Source organism: Agelaius tricolor, unplaced genomic scaffold (assembly GCF_023055355.1).
Source record: "Agelaius tricolor isolate 1412-34295 unplaced genomic scaffold, bAgeTri1.0.p SCAF_41, whole genome shotgun sequence".
Classification (NCBI taxonomy): domain Eukaryota; kingdom Metazoa; phylum Chordata; class Aves; order Passeriformes; family Icteridae; genus Agelaius; species Agelaius tricolor.
The window spans coordinates 3,464,925-3,491,951 of record NW_027269301.1 but is presented as its reverse complement, the minus strand read 5'-3'; the positions used below and the strand labels follow the sequence as shown (position 1 = coordinate 3,491,951).

Here is a 27,027-nt window from a genome sequence, read left to right as displayed (position 1 = left end):
GCCAAATAGCAGCATGTCACTGGTGCCAGAGCCAGGATCCTCATGTTAACCAGAGGACTATTTATGAGGGGATGACCATTGACCCCTTCACAGAATAAGGAAAAGCCACTCTGTGGGGTGCCAGGTTTAAAGTTGTGTGGAGGAAGCTCAATGCATTGCACAGAGTGCCCCAACATTTGCATTTGTTCAGATGAGGAACAAGAGCTAAAACTCCTCACAAAGTCAGTCACAAACTTCAGCTGTGCTCAGATTTGGGTGAAGATCCCCCAGAGGGCTGAGCTGGTGGGTGTAGGAATGCAACATCCAATATTCTGAGCAGCTGACAGGGATGCTTGTCCCTGTGACAGTGAAATCCAACCATCACCACCCCAAGTTCCACTGGTGTTTTTGCTGTAAATCCCAAGCACCACCACCCCACGTTGCACTGGAGTTGTTCCAGCCAGCTCCAACTCTCCCCACTCAGCTGCTATGTACAACTGTGCTTTTTTTCCCATTCCTTGGCTGGCAGAAGGTCCAAGCAGATCCACACTGAGGGGCTGAGAGCTATGCCGATACTTATAGGGGCTTTTGCTCACATTCCAGCAATGATCCGTGCAATGCAGAGCCAGGATTTTTCAGACAACTGTCTCTGCTTTGCCAAATGCTGTTTTAAACCAAGTGCCCTCAGTCACAGCTCACTTTCTCCAAAGGAAATGACTCTGTGGCCCATCAATTCGTCTTTACCATCACCATGGGAGTTCCTCTCCAGCTGTGCCCCTGCACATCTTCACATCAGCCCACCCCTGCCTGCTTTTCAGGGCTGTTTGTCCCTGCTGAAGGCAACAGCCCAGAACGCAGTGACACACAACACACAGCGCCTTGAGACACAGGTGCACCTACTGGAACAACAACATTTTGTCTTTATTAGGAGTTCCCATGGTAATATAACACAGAGTTCTTAAGGAATAAAACACAAGACTTGGGGTTGGGATGGGGGGGTTGTTTTTGCCATTGAGACAATGGTCAAATATCAGTACTCCTCTTTGTCTACACACATGATCAGCTTTAGCACTTACAGCTCCTCCACTCATGGTTCACAATCACAAATCCAAGGGTTAAATCCAGCTAGTATTAAATCCTACTTTTTTCTTTTATTATTTTTAGAGCTTCAAGTCACTGCGGTTAATTAATTAATTAATTAAGTCATCATCTTTTTTTTAGCATTTACATATGACATTCATTAAACAGACACAAAGCGGACGAGCTCTCACAGAAAAAACATGCTTACATAGCCTGCAAAAAACTTTTTTTTGTGGTTTTTTTTTCTTTCCTTTTCAAGAACAAATTTAAATTTAACAAGTTATCGTGAGTCAGTGAAGGAAAAAAAAAAGGAAGACTTAAGTGAATACTGAAGAGCCGCAAGTGTTTCGTAGAACTGAAACAGATCCACAATTCTTTTTTTTTTTTCCCCAACTCGTTCAAATTGATTTTAACATACAGGTGACAAAGAAAAAAATTTAAAAATGAAAATAGCTGCAATATATATATTAAGTTCGTGGATTACTTAACAAACAAAGTGCAAACTCTTTATGCAAAACTAGAAGACCCAGGAGTTGAACCTAAATGCAAAATGCATGGACGAATATGGCAAAGTTTTTCTTAACTTTCGTGTTCAAAGTGGCCTAAAGAGTTTAGGTGCTGCAGCTGGGAGGGTTTGGGTAGCTAAGTGGCTTCCAGACACTTTGCAGATCCCAGCATTCATACCTCATAACAACAAATTTGGTACTAATATCTTGAAAGCCTTCTATATATATATATATATATATATATATATATATATATATATATATGTTTTTTTCCTAAAAGAACCTGTAAACACCATTTAAGAAAATACAACTATGGAAAAACAAGGTTGATGGAGGTTGGCAAAGCACAAAGAGAAGAGGGAGCAGAAGATGCAGCCAAATGCCAGGGCGGGCAGACAGTGGAGGCAACACTGTGGTAATAAAAGCTCTCTGTGCTAAGACAAGTCTTGGGACTGCTGAGCCCTCCAGCTATGCATAAGTGGGGATCTGATGGTGCAGGTTTATCCTCCATGTCCCAAAAACAAGAAGCCTCCAGTCCCAGAGCCACCAGACCTTCAATCCCAGAGGGTGGTTAAACACCCAGACCCTGCTGGCTGCCCCAAAGCTGAGGCATTCCTTTAAGGACCACTGATGGTGTCTCAAATCCTAGGCATGTGAGGCTGGGTGGGGAACAGCCAGGCCTTCCCATGGGGATGTGCAGGATTCCTGCAGGGCTGGATAGCTGTGACATTTGTACAAGAGATTCTCAGCTGCTGGGGACCCAGCCAGCTCCCAGTTACAGCAGCTGGGCCTGGACTGGAATTGCCACAGGTGCTCAGCACACACTCCCTGACTGCCTTTTGAGAGCTGAAGATAAGCCCTCAAAGCTTTAAATAACCTCTCCTTGATGGCCAGGGAGGGAGTTTCTGCTACAAAAATCTTTCAAGCAACGTGTTGCTCTTTGCCCACAGCTCCCTGCCTGTCCATACCCACCTTCAGGAACAGAAGAAAAACTAACTGCTACAAACTCTTCCAGATACTCCATCCCAGCAGTTCAGATGGTGTCCAGCTCCTCTGTTTGCACCAGCTCAAGACCTGATGGACTGAAGATCCTACGGACCTGCTCCATGCCCTTACTGCAGCTACATGACAAGAAATGTCTGGAAAATGCAACTAAGGGACACCTGAAGTACCAGGGTGGCAGTGGCAGTGACACTGACAGGAGTCTGTGACTTGGATGAGGTTCGGGAAGAACAGGGAGATTCCCAGTTCTCAGATAAGGCTTCTTAAACACAATAATACAAACATATTGAAAACACACACACAAACATTAAAAAAAAAAGTTTCCTCAAGGACCTAATTTGCAGCAAAATCCAGGAGAAAAAAAGAAACCAAGGAAAAACCAACTGAACAGAATGGAAGTCCCCAAGGATTCTGGCTCAGCCACTGGCTGGGGTGATGTTCTCTGCCATTCCTAGTGCTGGGTCCTGTTTCTCTCTCCTGGCAGCATCTAGTGACCTCAGCGCTGGTGGTGGAAAATGGCCACACACAGGCTGGGATTCCTGGTCCTTAGTGCTTGCCTAGCTAATTCTGTTGGAACACAGAACCCTACAGAATATCCAGTTTAAAACCCTTGAACTACTCTTCTGCTTGATATTAAAAAAAAAAAAAAAAGCTTTTTCTATGCATTTATTTTTATTTCTTTCCTTTTTTTGTGTGTGTGTGTCTTGAAGGCAGCTCCTGGGAAATTCACTTTATCCTTCCTTTACTAAAAGAAAGATGCTGAATAGGACAGAGACCATGTATCTCAAATACCCTCTTTACATTTACTCTTTCATGTCAGAGGTGTCAAAACACGGTTTATTTCTTTAAATGTGTAAGGGGCTGAGGGGGGGGAAGTGCGAGGGGTTGGTGAAGATGAGGAAGGAACCTGAGGGGACTGAAAGAGGTGCTTTTATTTCAGCCCCTCCCCACACTGGGTGCCCGCAGTAACTGTCACAGGCTCTAAAAGAATCAAAAAGGATCTCCAGGTGCCCCAGTCCCCCCAAGGTGTACCCGGTGGGCACAGGAGGGTTTGGTCCTTAGCCCAAGCTGGTGATGTTGGCACGGCCACCCGGCGGGGCCACAATGCGCTGGGTCGTGCGGCGTGGGATGTTGTCATCGATCTGTGCTCCTGTAGGAGAGAGAGGAGGAGTCACCAACTCTGCCAGCGTTTAAAATCCATGTGGGTGTAGCACTTTGATGCTGCCTTAATGACTGGATTTGCTCTTAGAAGGCTTTTCCAGCCTAAACCATTCTGTGATTCTGTCTTTGGAGGAAAAGCCTTCACTGGCCCAACACTGCCTTAATTCTGCTGAAACCTGTTCTGCTCTGAGCACCTGAAGCACCCAGCCCTGCACAGGTAAAAGCTGGATGAATGATTATCTCTTAGCCAGCTTTACTATCCCTTTCTATAGTCCGCCCTTCTTGCAACTGAAGGACCAGCTGAGAAATCAAATCTTCCAGAAATCACATCCCAGATCCAGAGCTGCTCTCAGCTGGCAAAGTTCTCCTGAAGCTTGTGTCATCGTAAAAAAAAAAAAAAAAGGGTTTTTTGCTATAGCCTCTTAAAACCAGAAAATACCCATTTCTAAACACAGTTGGAATGGTCTCAAGCTGAAGGAGGGCGGTTAGATGAGATATTGGGAAGAAATTCCTCCCTGTGAGGGTAGTGGGATAGTGGAAGATGTCCCTGCTCATGGCAGGGGGTGGGAATGAATGGGCTTTAAGACTCTTCCCACCCACACTATTCCAGGATTCTATGATCTGCCCTCTCTAGACAGCCAGCCAAGGACTGAGCCCAGAATACATTGGAGCATTTATGTGACATCATGAGAAGAAGCAGGAATTTAGGACAGCTCCTGTACTACTCTTCTTCCTCCCTAAAGGGAAAAGCTCACAGCTAAAATCCCCCCACAGCCTCTCTCATTCCATCCCTATCCCAGGAGAATGAACTCAGAGCATGGGAGCACAAACCAGCCGCGATTTCAGTGCATTAAATCACTCAGCAATAAATCACTCCCAAAATCACATACCAGACAAGCTGAACCCAGACTGGTGCAGGTTCCTCACGGGCGGTGCCTGCTGTTTGGCAGGAGAGGTCTTGGCTGAGGACGCTGGCGTGACCGTTTTGGGTGTCACCGACACCTCACAGACTGGGCCGTCGTAGAGGCCTCGGGGCACCCCCCGCAGCTCAGCCAGCTGCAGGGAGAGAGGGCAACACTGCCTCAAAACACAGCTACAACGCAACCTTAAAACACAGCCACAACACAGCCCAACAGCTGCTCAGATGTGGCTCAGCCAGTGACACACATTTCGGGATTGGTTGTTGGTAAGAAAATTTGAAAGCACACAGCATCTCTTCTGTACTCATCCCTGGGGAGCTGCTCTCTATCTACATTTATTTTGTATCTATATCTAGATTTTATCTATATCTATTTTACATCTATATTATATCCATATCTATATCTATATATCTATATATTTATATCTGTAACATATTTATATTTGTATTATACTTACATCTATATCATGTCTATTTCTATTTAATACGTAGCTCTATATCTGCATTATATCTATATCTATTGTATATCTCTATTATATCTATATATATATATATATATATATATATGTTTATATGTATATCGGTATTGCATCTACATCTATTCCTATTTTGTATCCATATCTCTATAAATCTATCTATATAAATATATCTGTGTCTCTGTCCAACCCAAACAGTTTTGCAGCAAACAACTATTTTCCTACAAGCTAAAACCAGTGTTTGTGCAGCTCAACACTTTCCATGATGAAGAGCTGAGGTGCCCTGAGTCTGTGGGCACCCCAAGGCTCCTTGGCAATATGGACTTTTGGCTGCTCTGCACTCCCAAAAACCCCCACTTTTAGATCATCCTTGCTGTGCAGTACTGTGAGTTGGGAAAAGCATATGTTCCTACTTTGGCTCTAGATTTCTGTGCAGGACAAGATGCCTACTAATTCATATGTGACATGGAATGTGCTGTGGCTCCAGCCAGTCTGTCCCCTGCCCCAAAGGTGCTGTCCTTTAATGATTCCAACCTATGTGCCACTGGATTAAAGGCTCCTGACAGGTCTCAAATGCACCTTATTACTCATCCCCAAAAAGCCAAGCAGTGCTGAGACCAGCAGGGCAGCCCAGAGGAGCCAGGCTGGCTTCAATGGCCAGCCCTGGAGCTGCAGATTGGGATAAATACAATTATTCCAGTTGAGATGCTGCCCAATTGGATTTATAGGTCAGACATGTATTTCTGTGGGAGGACACAGTTCCTGATCCCAGGAACAGGGATCTGTTCTCCATGGGGCTAAATGATGCCAGGTTGTAATTTTGATAACTTGCAATTTCTTCAAAAGAACAATCAAAGAAAGATGATTTGCAAGGAATGGGAGGATCACTTGCGCCCAGCAGAACCAACAAAGATCAGGAGTTGTCCAGCAGAAGGCAACATTTCAAACAGCAAAATAATTTCTCCCCAGAAATTATTTCATCTATAAATAAACTCCTTCAATTCTCAGCAACTGAGTTCAGTGTCATCTCCCTTGTCAGGCAAATTCAGGCATATCAAAAGACAGGTTCAGTTTTGAATGGGTGCATTTTACAGAATCATTTTCCAACTATTTTAGCCTCTTAAAAATAGAACATTGTTCCTCTTAAGCAGTCTGTAGGCTGTGCCTGTGACTCACTAGTCACCAGACAAGAGCATCTGATCGTATCTGGCAGAAGGGAAAGCAGCATAACATATCTGTAACAAGAAATTACAATTCTAAATTGCTGCTGAGAGCTTTGATATAGAAATGCTAATGATAACTTTTCCTGGGACCTCTGTGACAGGAGAAACCTGGTGGGTTCTGGGTAGTTTGACAAAATGGCAAAATTCGAGGGTTCCTGGACACATATTCAGTTTGGCTCTCCTCAGCAAGAGAAAAATTAAAACCTGCAGAAAACCCAAGCTCAATCCAAAGTACTTTCCTGTAATGACTTAAGTGAACAGCAAAAATGAAAGAGGAATGAGATAAATGTGGCTCCCATCCAGGGAACAGCAGTGTGGCCTGAGCCAGGGGACAGCACCTGTTTTCCAGGCACTTTAACTCAGTGTTGTCAGAGGGAGAGAACAAATGTGCAGCCAACCATTGACACTCACCCTGCTCCTTGCTTTGATTCGCTTGTACACAAAGTCAGGGAAGGGTTTCCTGGGGATGTACCTCCCAGAGCCCTCCGTGACGTGGAGATTCCCATCCTCCAGCACGATCTTGCCCTGGCTGATCACCACCAGGGGAGACCCACGGCACTCCATGCCCTCGAAGATATTGTACTCCAGAGACTGCAATGAGAAAACGAGCACATAAGGCAAACATATTCACCCAGCAGAGCCTGCTGGGCTTTAATTAGCAATCACTGGCCATGCTAATTGCCAAAATTTTAAGGACAGATGGAAGCAAACTCAACAGTCTTTACCTGAGCTGTATTTGCTGTGATTTAACAAAGGCTGCTATAAATTATCAGTCTAACTTTAGGGCTTTATTAATGCAAAATTTCCATTGAAATAAGGTTCATAAAGAATCCCAGAATGGTTTGGGCTGTAAGTTTATCCCATTCCACCCCCTGCCATGGGTTGGGATCCTTTCCACTAGATCCAGTTGCTCCAAGCTGCATGCAACCTGGCCTTTGACACTTCCAGGGATGGAGCAGCCACAGCTTCTCTGAGGAAGAAATTGTTTTTTCTCTTCTTTGAGAAAAAACAATTTCAAATGAGAGCCTCGCTGTTTAAACATATTTAGGCACCTATGTCTGTTGAGCTGGGGGCAGATTTAGAAGCCACAGAAAGCTTTATGTGAGTTTCCTACTAAAAAGAATAATTCTGAAAAATCTGTATTTCAAACCAGTGTTTTGGTTGATGGGTCGGGGGCCAGGACAATCTTATTTTATTTTAATGGGATTACTCATCCTCAATTAACTGGATTGGAAACATCACACCATGGGAAAAAGGCAAGTTTGAAAGAAATCACTGCAAATGTGAAACATCCTGGAATGAGATGCACTGCAACCATGTTATTTCGGGACTGTTACTCTAGTGACCATCTCTGAGTCAAATGCAGGTCTTTTTTACCGAGTTAATGATGGAGTTTGCCCTTGAAGTGTGTTATAAGTATGGGCAGGCCTGAGTGCAGCTTTGCAATTAGCCAGACCAGTGGTTAAACCAAGTCTGAACCAGGTCCAGCCTGAAAAAAACTGGGGTGGTAAAGGAGGAGGCTGGGTCAGGAGCTTATGGATTAGGCTGCTTCCAAGAACAACACCACCTCCCTCTCCAGCTCCTGATGTTTCCTTGCCAGAGAGTGGCAAGAGCAGTGCAAATTCTTGGAAAATATCCGTAAGTTGCTCAAACATTTAAAAAAGTAGCAATCGTCCAAGGCCACATAATCAGAGGGTGTCCCTGTGCCTGTGTCAAGGGGCCTTTTGTGTTCTGCTTGGCCAAACCAGGATATCTGGACTCCAAGGGCATCACTTGTATCAGTTTCTCCTCTAACACAAGGCATCGTGAGACCCAAAAAAATTACAGACTATGGGAATCATTAAGGTTGGAAAAGAGCTCCAAGGTCACTGAGTCCAAGCTGTGCCCGATTCCCACTTTGTCACTGGCCCAGAGCATTGAGTGCCATGTCCAGACTGCCTTCCTTGGACACCTCCAGGGATAGGGACTCCAAACCTCCCTGGGCAGCCCCTTCCAATGTCTAATCACCCTTTCCATGGAGAAATTCCTCCTGATGTAGCTTCAGGTGTGACGCCAGGTACAACAGGCAAAGCAATGACAGGGGACAAGGTCAGAGATGTGTTTGTAAGCAAACAAGTTGTGATTGCTCAGCTTTTCAAACTCTTGGGAATGAGAGCCCTTCATCCTCAATGCTCTTGGCACAGCTTAAGGGTGCAGCCTTTAGCCACAGCTGAGTGCTGGGGCCTCTGACACACTGTCAGGGTTTTGGGGGATGTGCAGCTTTCAGCAGACAAAAATACTCCTGAATGGAGCTGGTTCTCCTTTGTCTTGCCCAGATCCATGCCAAAATCATGGAACCAATCCTGACTGCACTTGGGCATATCCACAAAAGAGAAAGTCTATGAGATCTGTGTCAGGAAACTGAAAGAGTCCAGTTCATTTCCCAAAGACAACAGCCACTAAATAGAAATGACTTTCAAGCACTCCACCCAAACTACTTCCAGCTCTCTGAGCTATTCATAAGTACAAGCCCAGGTTCAGACCATGAATTCTGGCACCTAAAAGCAGTGAGTCCTTGGGTTCCATCTTCTTAAGTCATTCCTCTCCAGATTGGAAGGAGTCTGGAAGCACCTCTAAGGTGACTGAAGTGACCAGACTCCTGGAATTCCTCTGTCAGAAGCCTTAGCAGAGGCAAGATGAAGCAAAACCATCTGTGACCAATTATGACAAAGAGTTAAGTCACAGGGAAGTGAACCAAACCTTTAAAAAAAACGATGTTTCCTTGTGAATGTGCCCAGGGATCCAAGTGTGGAAGAAAGTTTTGCTCCTTCAGCTCCAGAGTGAATGAAAGCATTCATGGGAAAAAGAACAAGCAGTTTTTTCTTTTTCCAGGGAAAGATTCCATAGGTTCATAGTCAGCAGCGAAACAAGTTGTCAACAAATGCAAACAGTGGCTGCTTTCTCTGAGACAGGGCTTGAATGTCACAGAGAGACTTTAGCCAGGCCCCTGCACTGGAACCATTCTGCAGATTCCCACAGGCTGAGACAGCTTGATAACTGCAGGGGCCAGGTGTAAGGCATGGGACTCAGCAAAAGTGTCCCTAAGAGTGCCACCACTGCAGAAGCTAACAGCGACAAGCTGCAGAAGAGCTTAGGGGAAAGTCTGGTTGTTTTGGGTACTGCCCTTTGCCAACTAATTTGGGCGTGACCACCAGGAAAATCCTGACTCCACACACATGTGCCAGATCAGTTGGTGGTATAAATCCACTCAGACCCTGGATCTGGGCCAGATTTCCAGAAAAAGTGTCCGTGAGCTGATAAAACTTCAGTGAAAAGGGGCAGTTCCCATTCCCACCACTGGCATGCCTGGATGTCATAAACAACACATTGTCCTACAAGGCCTTTGCATATTTTAGAGGATTTAAAGAGCTTTCTGTGAGCTCAGATCTATGCACCTAACACTCAGGAAGAGCAGATGTGCTCTCTGCTCCAGGGGGAATCCACGTGATTTCAGATGGACTCATCCTGCTCACGCAACTGAGCTCCACAGTGAGACCAGAGAGGGCTTCAGGCACAGGGAAAATGACCCTGGGGTTGTCACAAGTTCCCGTTGCTGGCAGCACAGCCTGGCACTGAGGAAGAGAGGGGTAAAGGATGTAGGCAATGGTAGGGAACATCCTTACTATGTTGTGGGTCTTGGCAGAGATTGTCTTGACGCTGTCAGGATCCCAGATGACCAGGTCGGCATCGGAGCCCACGGCGATGCGGCCCTTCCGCGGGTACAGGTTGAAGATTTTGGCCGCGTTTGTGCTGGTCACAGCCACAAACTGGTTCTCGTCCATCTTGCCAGTCACCTGGGGGGACACCACAGGAGTCAATGCATGAGCCAGCGAAGAGCTGGCAGTGTCTCCCCAAGGGGTAAAAACACCAAGTGGAAAGACCATGACAAGAAAATAACACATTCCTGCAGCTCCTTCAACTCTCAATGTCCAGCTGAAATGTAAACTCATGACAGGTGTGACCTACCACAGCCTTATCCCAGATGATGGACATCCTCTCCTCGGTGCCATTGGTTCCTTCAGGGATCAGGGTGAAGTTGTCCTTCCCAACAGCTTTCTGAGCAGTGTTGAAGGTGCAGTGGGCACTGCCAGTCACTTGGAGGTCTCCACTGGAAGAAAAACAAAAGGTATTCAAGATATTTTACGGTAACAGGAATGCTCCTGAAGGTCAAACAGCTTTTTGCTTGTTGGCAGCAACATCCCTTTTATCACCCATTTCCTCGTGATGAATCACATGTTGTTTGAACACAGAAAGCTCTACTCACCAGGACAGCAGTGAGTTGAGAAAATCAGGAGTGGTCGGGTCAGGACTCAGTGGTGGAGATGTAACAAAAGCTGCTGCCTTTGCCCAGTTCTTGCTCCAGTAATGGGATCCATCAGTGCCCAGGCTGGCTGTGATGGGCTCTCCATACACCACGGTGCCTGTGGGACAGGGACACACATAAACCTTCTGTGAACGCCAAGGAATGTGCACTTCCAGCCTGGCTTCCTGGCAGAAAGCATCTCCTGGGAAAGGACACATGCTGCAGGGCTGCCTGATACTTCCTCTGAAGCATTAAATAAAGATATTGCTACTGACCAGAGCTGGGAGCAGCAAAATGGGCACAACCCTTTACACAACTGCAGAGGTTGGCACTGATGAATTGTTCTTGAAATGGTTACTGTAAAGATTCATTTTATTGTTTATATTCATTTTATTATTTATTTATCCTGAGCCAAGAACTTTGGAAGAACCTGAGAGCAACTATAAGGGAGTGAGGAGATTCAGTCTGATCTAGAAGAGATGTGCAAGAAAAAGGATTTTAAAAATAGTTTTTATAAATTATAGTATGAATTAAAGACCTTCTAACAAGACCAGGTTACTTGGAGTAGGGTCTATGCATAGACCAGGTGAGAGAAAACTCCTAGCAGGAATGTTTTTTTGCATACCAAGAAAACCCATCACAGGGGAAATATCAGAGTTCCTGGTTCACAAATGCAACACAAGGGAACTCTGTGATCCCCCCAAGGCACACAGCAAATCTGTGGCAGAACTGGGAAATGGAACTGCATCTCCTGACTCTGTCCAGTGCGCTCACCACCAGTGCATCCTTCCTCCTCATTAACAGTTTTGGAACCGCATGAAGGAACAGCAGATCCTTAAGGCCAGGATACTCTGCAAGCTGGAGTGTACCAGCACCATCTGCACACCAAGCAGATGCTGCAACTTCAAAAGCAGCACGAGCAGGCAGTCCCAGGGATCTGCTTACCAAATGCAACCTCGCCAAAATCTGCTCTGTGCCCACCCACCTGCCTCCCCAAGCAATTCATGGGTTTGGATCTGCCTACCAAAGATGTGGGCAGCTGAGATGCCAACCCTAAATACTTCAGTCAGGAAAGATGGGCAGAGGGACAACCAGAGCTGCTCAGCAGGGTCTCACACCTCACCATGCAGAGTGAAAAGACAGAATATTTCTTTCACTATATTGCCAGAGCTACTGTTACATCTCTGGGGGCTCAAGACAGCTGGGACAGAGCCTACTAGCTGAGGCAGGATGATGATTAACTGGCTCCATGCTGCTCCCAGGACCTGCTGACGCAGGAGGTCCAGGAACAGCCTTTGCTAGAGAGTTTCCAGGAGCAAAAGAAGAAGCTCCCTGACATCACTGGCCCCAAATAGGGTTCTGAAATCAAAACAAGGCCAAACACATGCTGGCTATTAATGGGAGGCCTCTTGTGGTCCAGCACACTAGCGATATTGTTCTGCAGGGAGTGATGTCTTCAGGCCCCAGATCTGCCAGCGACAGAGTCTGCAGGGAATCTCCTCCATACAAAAGCCACTGGGAACATCTGGCTTTAAATAATGTCTGTTCTTTGCCATTTAGCAAATCAAACCTTGGATTGATTGTTTTTGCCTTGGATAGTCTTCGGTTATGTTTCCTCTATTGTTTGGGAGGGCAAGACCAGTGCGTGTGGCCCTTCTCGGTTACTGCACAGCATTTAACTTGAGTTATTTGAATAAAGGAACAGAGGATGGGGCACCATTTATACCCCAAATTCTCTTTATAAGGAGAAAACACATTTTGAATGAAAACTGCATGTTTTGGCTCACTCAGGAGGCTGAGTGAAGTGATCCCTGTTGATCATGCACCTGGGACAATCCCAGCACCTTTCACAGGCAGGGTAACATCCACCCAAGCCAAGTTGTGTTTTATGGCTTTCTGTGATCCAGGTGTGTGGTCCCTCATCCCAAAGCCCCACTCCACTTTCAGCTGGTGGTCTCAGGACACTGAGTGCAGCAAGAAGGTGTTTCTATTGATGCTCCACCTTTGTGGGGCACATGCCTTCAATATTTTTATCTGGAAAAGAGAAGAGAGACTTCCCTGGCTCGCAGGATACAACTGCACTATGACATCAAGTTCTTTCCTTGGGGGGGATGCAGCATACAGCCACATTGCTAGGTCAATGCATCTTCCTTCAGGATGATCCCCTCCGACGGAGCTGGGAGAGAAAGATTCATTCCAAACGGCTTGAGCTGCTTTCACAGACAGCCTTGAAAATCAGTCCTCCTCACCAATTCCTTTTACAGGAATCATGGGACCAAAATACTCCCAAGCTGATGCACAAACACCAATCTGTTTGCTGGAAATCAGCTCCTCTCGCATCAAACACCCAGATGGAAAGTGATGTCATTTGTATACCCATCCAGGCTTATTTAGGTTGCAGAAAATTAAATCCAAGCCTTGTGAGGAAAGAAGGGGGTAAATCATCCCTCCTGGTTACTCACCCAACCTGAGCAGCTTTAAATAGAAGTGAAAGGTTTAGTCACAGGATAAAGCAGCAGACAGCACTCACTCTTTGGGCAATCCTGACTCCTTGAGGGCCAGGCAACAGAGGAAGGGCCTGGGGGAAGCTCCTGCATCCCTCAGAGCAGTTCAGCTCCCTCACAAGCCTCAGTCAGAGAGGAGAGACATGAGCAGCAGCATCCACAGGGGGTCTGAGTCTTGCTTCTTGCAGCATCCCCAAGCAGAGTTATCAGAGGCAGTCATAATTCCCAAACCTAACCCAGCCTGCTGATTCTCATCCCTGCACGGATGTCAGGCTATGAGTTACACCACATAAAAAGCCTATTCCACAAACAAGAAGTACAGCACAACAGCTACAACTGGTGAGCCTTTTTGGCTACTCCAGCTAAATACAACAGGGCTTGTGAGTCAAGAACTCCATCAGGAATCACTGCTGACCCCAGGAAGCGCAGCAGAATGCACCAAGGGAAAACCACAGCAGCTGGAAGGAGGACCCAGTTGCAATCTCTGGGGGAATTCACTACATGGAGAGAGCATGGAATGACTCTGTGATATCATGAAGGCACGTGGCTTGGTGGGGGAGGATGAGTGTGAATAGACAAGTTCAGGACTGAGCAGAACAAGCAGCTCCTGGCTCTGACCCAACCACTGAATCCTTGTGTGTTGGAAATGAAAAAGAAACCTTTCCTGTAGGGATGAAGCTGATGTTGGCAGGAGCTGAAGTGCATGAGCTAAGGAGGAAATAACTTACCCTTTTTCCTGGCTTGAGCAATGACATCAGCAGCACTTTTGCTCATCACCTTGGTGATGTACAGGGGGCAGTTGGTCTGGTTGGCAATGGTTATTGCCCGGTTCACAGCCTCTGCCTCCACCTGAGAAACAGAGGCGGCAGCAGGTCAGGGACACCCAACAGCACCCTACTCATCCTCAGAAGTTACAGACCCTGCTCTCCCAGAAAACAAGGAGTGACAAGGCATTTCCCACCTCTGTGCCTGAAAAGGCACAATGTAATCACAGCAGTTAAATGACATCAAGCTGCAGTTCCCTCTCATTACTACCTTTTCTCCCAGGCCACTTCAGGGCCCCTCTGCCTGAACTAAAATAACACTCCAGGTGCCCAGGGTCAGAATGATTAAGCTCCTTCTTTAACCTAGACAAAAATAAGCAACTAAATGTTGACTCAACAGACCTGCTCCTGCTCCAGCCCACGCAGAAGGGAGATGCTGCACCACATACTCTGGTAAACCACATTTGCAAACAAGCCTCCTAAATTGTACCCTCAACTACAATCTCTGGCTTGGGATCTGAGAGAGTGTGAACCACCCCATAAATCAACTGCTTTTCCTTGCATGTGTACAGAGAATTAACCTCAGCCAAACTGAGGGTCACGTTGTAACTGCAGCCTCAGGGTGATGGGCATCACTCTGATTTTATGGATCACACATCCTAATCAAAGGATCCAGGGACAGATTGAGCAGCTGGGTGATGCTCACTGTGCCTGCTGCCAGCAATGCCACAGACATTTTCCAAGTGAACAACAGAGGAAACAAACCCAGAGCAATCCCCCACCAGATTCCCCAATGCAAGAGGCTCCCAGAACCTCTTCCACGGACTCTGGTGGCATTGGCACACACTTAGCACTTGTGAAAATCTGCTCTGCAGTGACTGATCACAGCCCAAGTGCCTCAAATCATCATCACCTGTCCCAGAATACATTGCCCAGGCAGGTTGTGTCCCATTCCTGGAAGTGTCCAAGGCCAGGTTGGATGGGGCTCGGAGCATCCTGGAATAGTGGAAGATGTCCCTGCCCATGGCAGGAGTGGGACTGAGTGGGCTTTGAGGTCCTTTCCAACCCAAATCACTCCAGGATTCTGTGACTGCTGGCTCTCAACACTGTGCTTGGAGGAAAAGAACCACTAGCTTAGGGAACCATGGCCAGGCTGATGTCCAAGTGTCCTGAACAGCTCTGCTCATGCCAGCAATGCCACCACTTGCACTCATGCCCTGTTTGCAGCCAGAATGCCCCAGGAAAACAACAGCCAGGAGTTTTTACAGAAAACCAGCCCCCCAGAGTCAGCAGGGTACTCTCTGGGACTCAAAGGGTTACAGCCCCAGGCAGGGGATGCTCACAAGGGGGTATTTTCTCACCCAGATGCCTCAGACATACGGGAAAGGCTGTGATGGAGGGTTTTGTTCCAGGATGTTGGACCCAAAGTGTCACAGCCAGCAGCACTCACAAAGGCTGAAAGGAAGAGCCAAGAAAAGCCCAGTTGTCCCTCCTGAGAGACAAGGGGAGGACTCAGACAGGCCAGAGCTTCTAGGCCATGGCCTCCCTTTGCAAACTCCCCACTAGAGCGGGTCTGTGCACAGCTCTGCCTCTGCAGCACCTGGGAACCACATTTCCACTCCGTGCCTCAGTTTCCCATCAGGCAAAGCAGAGATGAAACAACACACACCTCCAGACTTTTGGGCAGAAGGCATTTGAGCAACTGTGAAGCAACAGGAGCATATTTTCTGAACAAGGCTGCTGAATTCCTGCCTTGTGCCCAGATGCTATGGTGACAGGCATATAACAATAACCCAACAAGTAGTCCAAAGGGGAATGTTTGCAATTACCAGGATGCATTAGAAGCCCTAGCACAGCAGTTCTCTTGGAAAAAAAAAAAACAAAACAAAACAAACAAACAAAAAAAAAAAGACAGACATTTCCTGGAGCATTTCAACTGCTTGTGCTTCCAGCATTTTTGTGGCTGAAATAAAAACAAAAAAAATGATGGATTGCTTGAAAAGTCATCACAGAATGAACTGAGCTGTGAGGGGGAGAGTTTTCCAGAAAGTGATGGGTGAGGCTGACTTGGGATGGTGCTGTCTTAACTCAGGCCCTGTTTTGTGGCAGGAATAACATGCTGAACACTGAGGTGAGCAAAGCTAAACCCCCGAGTCAGCAGTGAAACTTAAGCCTCAATTTGAGCCTCCTGCCAGCCTGGGAATTCAGATGAGTGCACTCCAAGACACAAGTGCATGTGGCCAGCCCCTGAATGCTTCACTCTGATGTATTCTACCTGAAATGAGCAGGAGTTTTGAGTTAATACAAGTTTTAGATTTGCTCAGCAAGTCCTGCTGGTTTGCTGTAGATGGAGTTCTGAATGACAGAGCTGTCCAGTCAGATGCCAACCACCCTTAGGACGGGCTTTGCATTCCCTGAAGGACAGCAGGAAAAACCAATTCTAGTGTCAACAGCACCTCAGAGAGACACAACAAACATCCACTTCACTGAAGTCAACAGGAATTAGGGATCTGCTGCCACCCTTGGAAACTGGCCTCTTTCAGCAGCCAGCCCAAGTTGGATGTTTTTAAAGCACAGAGTCACTCCCGTGCTGCAGAAAGGGGGAGGAGGGAAGCAGATGACATCGTTTCCTGCTCTTTTTCCTATGACTTTCAAGGCAGAGAATGTTGGACCAAATGCTTCCCAAGCCTGGGCAGAGCACAGCTGAGTTCAGCTGCACAGAGGCTGCCCCATATGACATCAGGGAGAGGCTTCACTGAGCCTCATCTGCAGCAGCCACATGTCCTCAGGCTGCCTTTTTCCTCCCTGCAGTGAGGTAGAGCACAGTCCTGCACAGATAAACAATCCATCCATGCCTGGGAACCACACAACTCACACTTTAAAGCTCCTGCTCCATGAAGGATGAGCTCTTAAACAGCCAGACACAACTTGCCTGGTTTGATGTCCAGATCCTTTAAGGTAAGAGCAGCATTCCCTTGAAAACAACACAAATTGAACTCCGTGAAGTGTCACACCAACATCTGTTCCCATTCCCCTGATGCAGGCCAAAAAATATGTTAAAAAACCACAAATTGGATGACTGACTGGAAAGCTCAGTGCAAAGTGCTCACAATTTCAGGAAGCAAAAGATTCCAGCTCTGGGAGCCACACACAGATTTTGTGTTCTGTGGGGATTCACTTACAAGTGGAGCTTTTTTTTTTTTTCCCCTAGGCAACAGAATGATTTATCTTCCTACTGAACTGCCTCTGGATGCTGTTTGTCAGAATGCAGGGGAGGAAATGCAGAGTGAGCATGAGGGGCATGTGTGGATGATCTCACAGCCCCAGCTCCCAGCTGCCACATCTGGAAGGCAGCAAAGCCCCAGGATCTTGGAGGAACAAAAAGAGCTGCATGTACAGAACAGATGAACCCCACAAACCTGGAATGCCACAGTGAGGTGTCCGGCTTAGAGACAGTGAAGGACTGTGAGTGAAGGATGCAATGGGAACCAACCTCAAAGGCAAAGTTTTAAGGCTCTTTAAAACTTCTGGGATTTATTTCAAAGGCTTAGAGGGATTGGAGTGCTCGTCCCTGGAGAAATCCACGGGGAAATATGAAGGGTAACTATATTAAAGTGCTGCGCTAAGGCCTGAGCATGACCTCCTCTCTCTGGGACATATTTTCTGTGCCTTCAGCAAACCACTTAATCCATTGCTGTAAAAACCCCCACCCCATTGGTAAAATTTCATCAAAATATCAAATATCACAGTAATGGAAGCTATGGAAGTACCTAAAACAATGTTAGGATTTGGGCATAAATTTAAAAATTCTGCTAATTCACTGGAAGTCTGACAAAATAATGACCAAGAGAGAAGCCCAAGACACTAGACCTAGAAAGGACAATAGCAGAATTCCACCAACATAACCCCAAATGCAGAAAAAATCCTGTTTCCAGCCACATTCATCCCAACATGAAGTACTTAATGGCAATGAAGAGATATTACAAATTGGGAGGGGGTAAATGCAAAGGCAGGGGAGTTCTCACCTCTTCAGGTCTGCTCAACACATGCCCTTCAGGGCCTGTGATCCCCAGCTCCAGGATCCTTTGCTGCTCCTAAGGCAGAGAAGAAAAAAAAGCAGGGATGAGATTTAAAGCAACAGGGAATTTTTCTTGCACTACACACAGCTATTGGAAAGGGGCATGAGTGAGATCCTGAGCATCTGTGCTGGTTAAAAATCACATGGGGCTTTGCATAAGGGCCCCGCAAGAAAGTCCTGTCCAACTCCCCTTGCTGAGAATAACCAGAGCTCACAAAACCTTGCTGATTTGTTCACAGGAGGTCAAGGAAACCTTTTATTTGGATTCCCTTCACACTGGGCTCATAGCCCCTCGACTTTCAGCACTCATTTGTGTCTATAAAATCATCTATAAGATGTGGCAAAATGATAACTCATGGAAAAAATTGTCCTGCAACTGGGCTCAAGGACTGGGGTGGGCTCTTGCCCAGCCAAAGAACATAGAAATCCTCTGGGTGCTTGAGACACAGTGTACAAAATGAGCTGGAGATAAGATTAAATTGAATACATTATTAACATTTCTCCCTTGCTCCTGGTTGGAGGATAAACAGACCCCAAACATCAGCACCCCATGTACTGTATGAGGCTACATCTCTTCCCACTCCCCCTCTTCTTATTTCCTGCAGAACAATTTGTTCCACATAGTGACAGTCACACCCAGCTTTTCACTTTTGGGGAGAGCGGCAGAGATGCCCAATATCCACCCCAAACTGTAAGCTGCCACAAAAACCTATTTCATCAGTGTCAAAGGAGTTAAAAACTGCTGCACAGCCCCACTCACACCCTTAGTACAACTATGCCATGCTCTCAAAAGCTTTGGTGGCTCTCAGTTTGCAAAGGAGGAGTCAGAATTTAAACCCCTCCCAGCATTTGAAGCCAATAACTCAGAGAACAAACAGGCCATACCTCAGCAATGATGTCACCGTTCTCAGCATGCACTTGGGCTGTGGCGCCAATGTCCCGGATCACACTCAGGACCTCATAAATCTGGGGGACAGGTAACACACATCACAACAGGAACACACCTGTTGGTGAGGCCACACCCCAGATCCCCAGAGAAAACAGAATTTTGCAGAGGAGAAAAGAGAAAGAGAAGCACTAAGCAATATAAGATGTGGTTTGCTGGAGAGAAGCAAACCATTTTCATGCCTATCACTGAATTTCCCAATTTTACAGTTGGATGCTGCTGATGTGGCAAAGAAGGATTATCCAGTGGCAGGTTTGGAGTACGAGAGGAAGAAACAGCAACAACTCAAGCCCCACAGCTGGATGATTTTAAAGGACTTGCAGAGTTGTACCTGTTTGATGTCTCATTTACTGGTGCCTGGCACGAAAAACATCCCTTATATCTGAGTGGTAGGGGCATGTTCTCCATGGAAATCCAGTATCTGGAGGTAGGAGCAGTGTGATTTCCCACTCCAGCAACCAGTCTGAGAGGGCTCAGGTCCGGTAACCCCCAACTGGCGCCATCAATGTTCCCTCATCAAAATGTTTCCAGAGCCCTCAGAGATAACTCACACACCAACACTCCCAGGCATTCCTCTCCTCCCACACCTTCAGAAACATAAACTGCTCTTCTGAACAGCTAAATGTGCCCAAATGTGCCCACCAGAACAGCAAACTGGAGGGCAATTAATTCCTTTCTAAGGTCCCAGTGATTCTACCACCAATAAAACACCTCTGGACCAGGATCAGTTTTAGCTTCTAAACAGAATAATTATAATTAGCCCAGAGATCCCCTGTCCTGCCCTGTGCAGAGGCATAAAGCAGCAATTCAAAGAACTGCCACTGCTTCTACCCCAAAGGAGCTGGGAAAAAACCTCCAACCTCTCAAAATGAGAGTTTTACCATTGCTTCCCTCAGCCAGGCCTTTCAGGGTTTGCTGTTGGTTAGGTTTTATTTTTAATTAAAAATATAATCTTCACAGCAGAGCTATGGGTGCTGTTGCCAATCTTAGGTACTGTTACACACATAAAGATTGGAACCAGGATAGAGTGTCAGATCCCAGGATATTGAACTTAAACACTAATTTGTGACAAATTAAACACAAAGCCTTCCTTCCTACCTGAGAATCACTGAGCTGAAAGCGATCTTTGAAAGCCATGTACACCAAGAAGGAATTCACACCTGGGGGAAAGAGAGCACATTGCAGGAAAGCCATGGACTACAATCCCTAGATCAGCTGCCAGCAATAATTCCATGAATTCACTGTAGGAGGTTGAGTAACAAAATAAAAGCAAAAATGGATCTCGCCCAAAAGCAGAGACATGGCTGATCCCCCTCACCCTCCAGGGAGAACAACGGGAAATCTGTGTCTATGACGTGTCCAGACTGACCCTGACTGATCCTAAGCTGGCTTTTCCTCTCCAGCCTTTGGAACCACTAAAAGCTCTCACCCAGCATGTGTGGAAAGCTCCTATTATGGCATAAAATGCTGGGTTTTCAAACTACAAACAGGATGGAAAATTACTCCAGCCTGAGGATGAAATGCCAAGGGTAAATAAAGAGGGGGAAAACCTATGAGGTCGTTTTACTCAGCTCTTCACTTTTAGCATCCAGAGCTGGATTGGGCTCTGGAAAGGGCTCCTATTTCCCTTCTTTACAGCACTTTAATGGCTGCAGGTATCATCAAGGGCACTGATGAACCCGAAGGACCTTCACTGGACACAGGAGCTGCTCTGCATGGGGAAAGCAGGAGATTCACATCGGGAAAATCAGTGCTGCAACACCAATGTGCCCCAACCCCTGAGCCCTCTGCAATCCCAACTGCCCAAACCTTCTCAAGGAGCCAGAATGGGCCTAAAACAGCTTTATTGGGATATAAAAGTAAAATACTGCATGAGAGACAGCCCTAAATAATAAGGGATCCTGAAAAACAAGGAGGGGCAAGGCTTCCCTGGCTTACCATGATCTTTAACTAGAGCTTCCATCTCCTCCTGGACACCTTTATGCCACTCAGTGATGTCCACGTGCAGGGAGTAGTCACAGCAGGATTTGCTGTCCGCCCACTCTCGCCACTGGTCGAATGCCGTCAGCAAACTGGTCCCAGGCTCGGGAACCACGTGGTCAACTGGGAACGACAACCAAAGCACTGGTAAATTGCTGGTGCAGAAGCTTTCCTGGGTGCCCAGGATAGCAAGCACAGCTGTGCAGAGGCTGCTGCAAGGCATCCTCTTTCCCCTTAAAATATTTCTAAGTTTGCAATTTATTTCTCAGTGGTTTCTAGAGAATGCAGCACAGAAGTCAATTATGGAGCAGCAGCTGAAGGAAAATGAGATGCTATTACAACCTGTTTACTACAGCTGTTGGTGTTACACATCTCAACCAGGAGCACCTTCCAGAGGACTGGAGGAAGCAGGACCAACAATTAGTGGTTGGAGAGATCTCTCTGACATTGAGAAGGTCCTGCTGCCTCTGGCACCTGCTTAGTTTGATCCTCACACCAAATCCAGCAGCAACTGGATTCACAGGCAGCTGCAGCTGCAGGACAGCCTCAGTGGGTGATGCAAGGGACCTGGATCTGAAGGCTCAGTGTTCCTGGTTTTTATTTGAGCACATGGAGTCTCTGAGCTCTTCAAAAGACACAGTGAAATAAAAAAAAAAGCAAGTCAGCATCTCCAATACTGAGCTGAGAGAACAGGAAAAGCCTGTGTGATTTTGGGGTCACAAACTGGGAAGCACTGCTGGGGAGGAGGAGAGGGTCCGGCTTGAATCTACATTAGAACACACAGAAAAATATAAAGTTGCTTCAATTATCAGCAGAGAAATCCCAGCAGCATTTTTTTTTTTAACTTTATGGTGACAATCAGGGCTGCTCTAAGTCACAGCTGGGATGAGAGAGAGAGTCCCTGGGATCCACTCACCCCCAGGGCAGAACAAAGCTTTGCTTTGCCCCCACACAGACACAGCAGCCAAGATTTACTGGTTTTGCACTGCCTAAGGAACCAGATTCACACTGGGAAAGGCAGCCCAGCTCTCCTGAGCTGCCACGAGCCTCAGTCACCGAAGTCAGCAGAGACCTCTCAGCTGCCTGAGCTGTGTACACACTGCAGAAAGCCAAGAGCTCACCCAAAACAACATCCCTGCTGCAAAACGCTGCCCACCCTCTCCCCTTTGCAAAGGGAGACAGCTTAGAATATTTCTGCTTTCCAAGAGGCTTTTTCCCCTGGCAGCATCACACCAAGGCAAGGACATGATATGCACATCCTTACTGCCTTGGCAGCTGCAGCTTTCATCAGCTCAGGGCTGCAGGAGTGGCTGGGGGTCTCTTTGTTCCCCCTGTACCCATCACAGAAATCCATGCTATGAGTGAAAACTTGGAAATTTGCCTCTTGTCTGGCACCACACCAAGGATGTGCTTTTCACCACCACTGCAAAAAGTAGCCCAAATATAAGCAGACAACAAACTGACCTGTTTTTAAAAAAATCATCCAATTTCTGTTCCATGATCTGACCACCCCAGTGGTCAGAAACCTTCCACTAAATTCCAGCCTGAATTGTTTCTTGGCCAGTACAGAGCCCTTGTTCCTCTGTCAAAGTTAATCTTTAGCTTAAGTAGAAGGAACAACAAGGAGAAAAATAACATTCCTTTTGCTTTTCCAATGGGATGTGGAGAAAGCCCAGGTTTACACAAATGTCTAATTAAAAAGCCAAAAAAAAGTCCATTTAATCTCTAACACATCACAGGAATAAATCCATCTCCACTTGAGACTAAAGGTGCTCTCAGAGCTCTATCAGCCCCAAGATGATGGATGGGTTGTGGGCATTGGGAAATCGTGCCTGAAGGCACCAAGGGGTTAACAGAGAGTCCTCAAAGCCCAACACTGAGCCCCTGGGAATGCTCTGGAGGTTCCAGGAATGACTGTGTTGTCAGGGATCAGAGCTTTATCACCACCTCACTTCATGCACTGCCCAAGGATGACAAATGGGATTTTTTGGAGGCAGTGGAACCAGGGGTAAGGGAGCTCTGTCAGCTCTCTGACAAAGCCAAACCACAGCTGGTTGCAATAAGAGTCAGGCATGGAAGTGCTGGTGCAAGTGTGCAGGGAAGTCAGCTCCAGGGGTTGGGAATATCTCCTGTAGCAGCACCCCATAGCTCCCTGACAGCCAAATCACTCCCTTGCCCCTTCAAAACACAGCTCACTTTTTCTGTACAGCAGCTCTGCCAGGCAAACATCAGTGAACGACCACTTCCCCACATCCACATGGAAGAACTCAGCAGGAAAGCAGCCTGAGAGTGCAAGGTAAGTGAGAGCCTTTGCACCCTGGGACTGAATTGGTCTGAAGGGACTCAGGGGAAGGTCCCAGCAGAGCATACCAAGAGACAGTCATGGTGACAGGGACATCCCTGGAGAGGGGCCCAAGAGCTGGGGTCCTCTACCTGACCCTGGGGCAGGATGGAAGCTATGCTGCCACAGCAGGCAAGCAGGAGCAGTGGATGCTGCACAAAAGGCATGGAGAAAGTGCATGTAATACCATATCCTGGTCTGGAGGCAATTCAGACACAAATGGCAGTCTCCTTGATTTTTCCATCCTCTGTGAAAGGGGCCAAACACATCGCAAGATCATGGCCTACATCTCCCCCATGCAAGGTGGGCTTTGGAGGAGACCAAATAAGTAAAAATGAGCCCAGACCCAGGAAAGGAGAGTAGACAAGGTTGACTCTTTTTCTGCTCTTGAAAGGACTGAGCTCTGAAACAGCTTCTGCCTGTTGAGATGGCCAGATGGAAATGCAGCTTAGAGAAGCTTCTTCTAGCCCTCAGGCACAGCTCAAGAGCTCAGAGTAAAACAAAAAGCTTTTTCTTTCAGGTCCCCGTGCTCCAGAGCAGCACAAGAAACTGATGGAGGCTCCATCCCACCACGTTCCCACAGCCCCAGGCTTCCAGGATGACCCCTGGGGATGATCTGTCCCAGGACCATGGATACAAGGGCTGACCTACCCCAGCTCACAGCAAATCTCCCTCCTGGAGAATTCCCAGGAGGCTTCCCATGGGAAAAGCAATGCTGTCCTGACCCCACAATGCTCCTTCTCCCTGGGAATCCCATCCCATTGCCGAATCTCTCCTTCCATCACCTCGGGAACCAGGAATGTTCAATCCCCGGGTGACCCCACGCCTGCAGGGCACACTTAAAACAAACTGCAGTGACACAGGCTGTTGTCACCCCTTTATTCCCTCCACCACCACAGCCTTGATCTGGTGTGCTTCCCAGCCCAGATGTTTTCTTCCTGTTGTTGATTTTTGCGGTGCAAATGAATTCAGCCGCTTGAGGTCTGAGAAGGAAGTTGCCAGCTCATTTTTAAACTAAAAGCTTGTTCCAAAAACAGAAAAAAAAACGGAGAAAAAAAAAAAAGAAAAGGAAAAGATAATGTAAGAATCACTTCATCAGTGCTGAAATCTTCAAAGAAGAAATTAAATAGCTTTGGGGGCCTTGTAGTGGCTCCCTGAATCTGAGTGAAATTCACGCCTAATCCAAATGTTTTGCTTTATTTAACACATTCTCAGCAAGGCACAGGGCAAAGCCAAGCTCAGGGTTACACTGGTTTCTCAGCTAAGAGCAGAAAACATTCTGTAGATTATCTTTTAACCTTTTGAGCTGCAGAACCCAAAATGCAGCAGCCCAGGGCTGAGGGCAAACAAGGCTGTTACACCAGCAAAGGAAATTCTTTAAAAAAATGAGAAAAACTATTTTATACATTACAAATATTCTAATTTTTTTCCTTATTAAACACAGACAGGATTCCAAAATACCTGGACAGTCTGTCTTTCTCCCAGACAATCCAAGTTCTAACCTCCCTCCGAGGGCAGTGGGATTTGAGCACCTGTGGACACACATGCTCCAGCCCTAATCATCCAGACTCCTAATTACCCTTCCCATTCCTGGTTTGGCTCTCCTGTCATTACACACAGGCTTACAAGGTGCACCTGCTTCCCAGTGTTCCAGCTCCCACCCACCACCAGCCAGGGCTGTTTTCTTGCCTGCCCGGCTCAGCTCAGGGTCCTTTGCTCCTCCTCCTCCTCGGGCAGATTAATCAGCTCAGGATTAAAGGCAGACAATGAGCTGAAGTGAGACAACAACACTGGGTGATCCATGTGGCTCTTCTGCACCAAACCTGGCACCCAGTCATGCTGGAATATTCTGTGTCTCATGGGCCAAACTGTTTAGATGCTGGTAGGGAGATAATGGGGTATGGAATGAAAGGGGAAGGCAAAAACTTAGGGGAATGGATGAAATGCTCCAAGCATGGGGAAAATAAAGCAGTGTTGTTTTAACATAAGCATGGAAAAATCATGGAAAAAAAGGTTAGAAGTGCTTGCATCACCCATTATTAACACATTCTTATCATGTACTAACACAAAACCTGTACTAAAATCAGATCCCAGCACAATCCCATCCACACATGTAATTTCAAAGTTCAGATCGTTCCTACTGCTTTTTTGCACAATTCACAGAATCATGGAATACCCTGAGCTGGAAGGGACGTGCACAGATCAAGTCTAACAACTGATTCCAGAAAAGGCAGCCTAAAAGCTGAACCACAGTTAAGGCTGGCCTGAAACACCTCCTTGTCTTCATCCAGCTGCTCCCAGACATTAAAACCACTTCCACAGCCCACTGAAAATGGTGCCAATTTCAGCTTTAAATGGTGGCTTTAGGAAATCTTGCATCACATCTTGGCTCCCTTTTCCAAACTCTGGGGCTTTCTGCTCCTGAAGAGCTTTCCTGGAGCAGGGTGGTACCTGCACCCTGAGCAAGATGGGAGATGGGCAAGAGGGATCCAGCACAGAAAGATGGGGAATTACCCAACAGCCTGCAGGATACTCTGAGACTAGAGCCAGAAAAATTCCATATGATCTCTTTCTGATGCTTGGAATCCCTCTCAAATTTAAAAAAAAATGCAGATGAAGAGCAATGCCTTTATATTTTTGACCCCTTGCTAAACTCTAGAGAAATTATTGCTTCAGAGGGAGAGCTGGATCAAGCTCTTTGCCTTGCCTTGAAAACAAAAGGGATTGCTTTTGGGATGGATGTGCTCATGGGTGGGGATTAATGGATTTTATAGCTTCCTGGCATTGTGGCATGTGCATTTTTTTTTTCTTTTTTGCATCCTGCCTCAGTTGAGCAAGCCTTGGCTTGCAAACAACCCGTTCCTGGAGCTTCTATTAATAGCCCATGCTTCCAGCTTTCCACTGGAAAGGATTTTTTTCAACTGGTTTAATTAAGTGTCATCCAAAGCATGCATGAAAATTTTCTGGGGCTTTAGCTCATGAATGCCACTACCAGGAAGGAGAAAAACTGTTTGAAATGGACAATATAAACATGAATTAGGGTCAGATGTTACCAAAATTGTGTATGTAATAAAAACCATGTATTCAGGATGGTTCCAGTTGCTATTACAGACTGCAGTTTTACACATTATTTCTTGCTCCTATCAGCTTTAAATGTGCCTATTGTTTAAGAGGAGTTTATAAGGTGAAAATCCTTAACATTTAAGCTTAACTGTTAGCAGGCAGATCTCCCCTACCCAAAACTTTAAATAGCAACTTGATCACTATAAACACATCTGCCTTTTTAATACTACTTAATCCCCACAGCAACTGCGTGTGGTGAAATCTGGTGAATTTATTGAGTTGTACATTCTGTCACAAGCCATTTTATTGAGAGGCTGTAATTAAATTCAGCCCTGGTAATTGCACAGGTCCCTACTTAGAAGTCTGGAGTTGTCAGGCTGTGGCTGCAGGAATATTCTCCTGGCACTGATGTGAAGTGGGGGTAATTCTGTGAAAGCAAGAGGAATAAAATCAATCTCTGTGAACTGAAAGTCAGGCCCTTGACTGACCCATAGATTATACCATCATCACAGACCTTATTTCATCCAGAGGCTTCAAATTCTCAGCTGGTAAAATATCACAATTCCTTCTACCTTTATGTATCCTTACCCTTTTATGTGTCAAGCAATTGAGCTACCAAAAGCTGCCCCATCCAGTAACAAAGCCATTTTCAGCAACAAGAAT

The 27,027-nt window shown here is 46.5% G+C and overlaps 1 protein-coding gene across 2 annotated transcripts in view; it reads right to left on the bottom strand.

The window, feature by feature from the left end:
* Positions 1 to 876: 876 nt before the first annotated feature.
* The window catches only part of DPYSL2 (dihydropyrimidinase like 2), a 52,473-nt gene continuing 26,322 nt past the window's right edge, over positions 877 to 27,027 (bottom strand). For both annotated transcript variants that reach the window (XM_071454836.1, XM_071454837.1), the window contains exons 4-14: positions 20,919 to 21,083; positions 20,079 to 20,140; positions 18,920 to 19,000; positions 17,982 to 18,050; positions 13,921 to 14,041; positions 10,650 to 10,806; positions 10,352 to 10,493; positions 10,009 to 10,179; positions 6,758 to 6,937; positions 4,619 to 4,784; positions 877 to 3,717 (exon numbers count right to left, since the gene is read on the bottom strand). In XM_071454836.1, the coding sequence (XP_071310937.1) occupies positions 3,626 to 3,717; positions 4,619 to 4,784; positions 6,758 to 6,937; positions 10,009 to 10,179; positions 10,352 to 10,493; positions 10,650 to 10,806; positions 13,921 to 14,041; positions 17,982 to 18,050; positions 18,920 to 19,000; positions 20,079 to 20,140; positions 20,919 to 21,083 (1,406 nt within the window). In that variant the 3' untranslated portion in view covers positions 877 to 3,625. The remainder of the gene's footprint in view (positions 3,718 to 4,618; positions 4,785 to 6,757; positions 6,938 to 10,008; positions 10,180 to 10,351; positions 10,494 to 10,649; positions 10,807 to 13,920; positions 14,042 to 17,981; positions 18,051 to 18,919; positions 19,001 to 20,078; positions 20,141 to 20,918; positions 21,084 to 27,027) is intronic.